Source organism: Eimeria mitis, genomic scaffold, assembly GCF_000499745.2.
Source record: "Eimeria mitis Houghton genomic scaffold, Emh_scaff3340, whole genome shotgun sequence".
Lineage (NCBI taxonomy): Eukaryota > Apicomplexa > Conoidasida > Eucoccidiorida > Eimeriidae > Eimeria > Eimeria mitis.
Window position 1 is genome coordinate 627 of NW_013571680.1, and position 1,200 is coordinate 1,826.

The window sequence follows — 1,200 nt, forward strand, 5'->3', positions numbered from 1 at the left end:
GGTCGCAGCAGCAGCAGCAGCAGCAGCACGCGGCGTTGCGGTGTATCTACAGCTTCTTTGTTTTTGCTGCAGCAGAGCTACAGCTTCGTGCTGCAGCAGCTGCTGTCTCTTCTCAGTCTGCTGCAGGATGCATGCGGAGATAAAATCAGCAACAAAGTCTTCGATCTGCTGCCCAGTATATACACCTTGCTGCTGCTGCTGCTGCTGCTGCTGCTGCTGCTGTTGCTGCTGTTCCTGCTGCTGATGCTGCTGCTGCTGTTGCTGCTGCTGTTGATGCTGCTACTGTTGATGCTGTTACTGTTGATGCTGTTGCTGATGCTGCTAGCCTGGTGGCGATGCTGCTGCAATGGAATGTTGCTGCTGCTGCTGCTGCTGCTGCAGTTGTGCTGCTGCATTTGTTTTGCGTTTATTTATTTATATTCATAATGCCAACAAAAAAAAAGGATAAACAAAACATTATTTATTTTATTTTATTCTGTCTCCTTTTGTCTCCTTCTGTCTCCCCAGGTGTTGCTGCAGCTCATCCTGCTGTACATACACCGCAGCGCCCTGCTGCTGCCGCTGCTGCTGCTGCTGCTGATGCACCCCTCACAGTAAGCCAGCTGGGTCCCCCCTCACCTACAGCAGCAGCAGCAGCAGCAGCAGCAGCAGCAGCAGCAGCAGAAGCTCCGCCTGACAAGGAAGTGGTGGAAGCTGTAGCTGCTCTGAAGGCGTTGCTGCGGCGGCATCTGCTGCAGCAGCCGTTGCACCAGCAGCTGCTGCAGCAGCAGCAACAGCAGCAGCAACAGCAGCAGCAGCAGCAGCAGCAGCAGCAGCAGCAGCTAGCAGCAGGCCGCAGCCAAGGTTTCTCTTACGGGCTCTCTCGCTCTTCTCTGTCTCTTACGCCTTCGGTGTCTCCGCACAGCAGCGCAGCACTGGAGTTTAGCTCCTACCAGCAGCAGCAGCAGCAGCAGCAGCAGCAGCAGCAGCAGCAGCAGCAGCAGCAACAGCAGCAGCAGCAGCTGCAGCAGCATGGAGAGCTGGCGCTTGTGAACAAAGCTGCAGCAGGCTACCAGCGGCAGCACAGCAGCAGATTCCGCGACGGTGCTGCAGCAGCAGCACCTGGTGCTGCTGCTGCTGCTGCTGCTGCTGCAGCAGCAGCAGCAGCAGCAGCAGCAGCAGCAACAGCTGGCAGCAACTACGGCAGCGCAACAGAAGGAG

At 56.8% G+C, this 1,200-nt stretch overlaps 1 protein-coding gene across 1 annotated transcript in view; it reads left to right on the forward strand.

The window, feature by feature from the left end:
* Positions 1–425: 425 nt before the first annotated feature.
* The window catches only part of EMH_0065040 (uncharacterized protein), a gene marked incomplete at both ends in the record, with an annotated part of 1,338 nt that continues 563 nt past the window's right edge, over positions 426–1,200 (forward strand). Inside the window, one exon of the mRNA XM_013498333.1 lies at positions 426–1,198. Within this exon, the coding sequence (XP_013353787.1) occupies positions 426–1,198 (773 nt within the window). The remainder of the gene's footprint in view (positions 1,199–1,200) is intronic.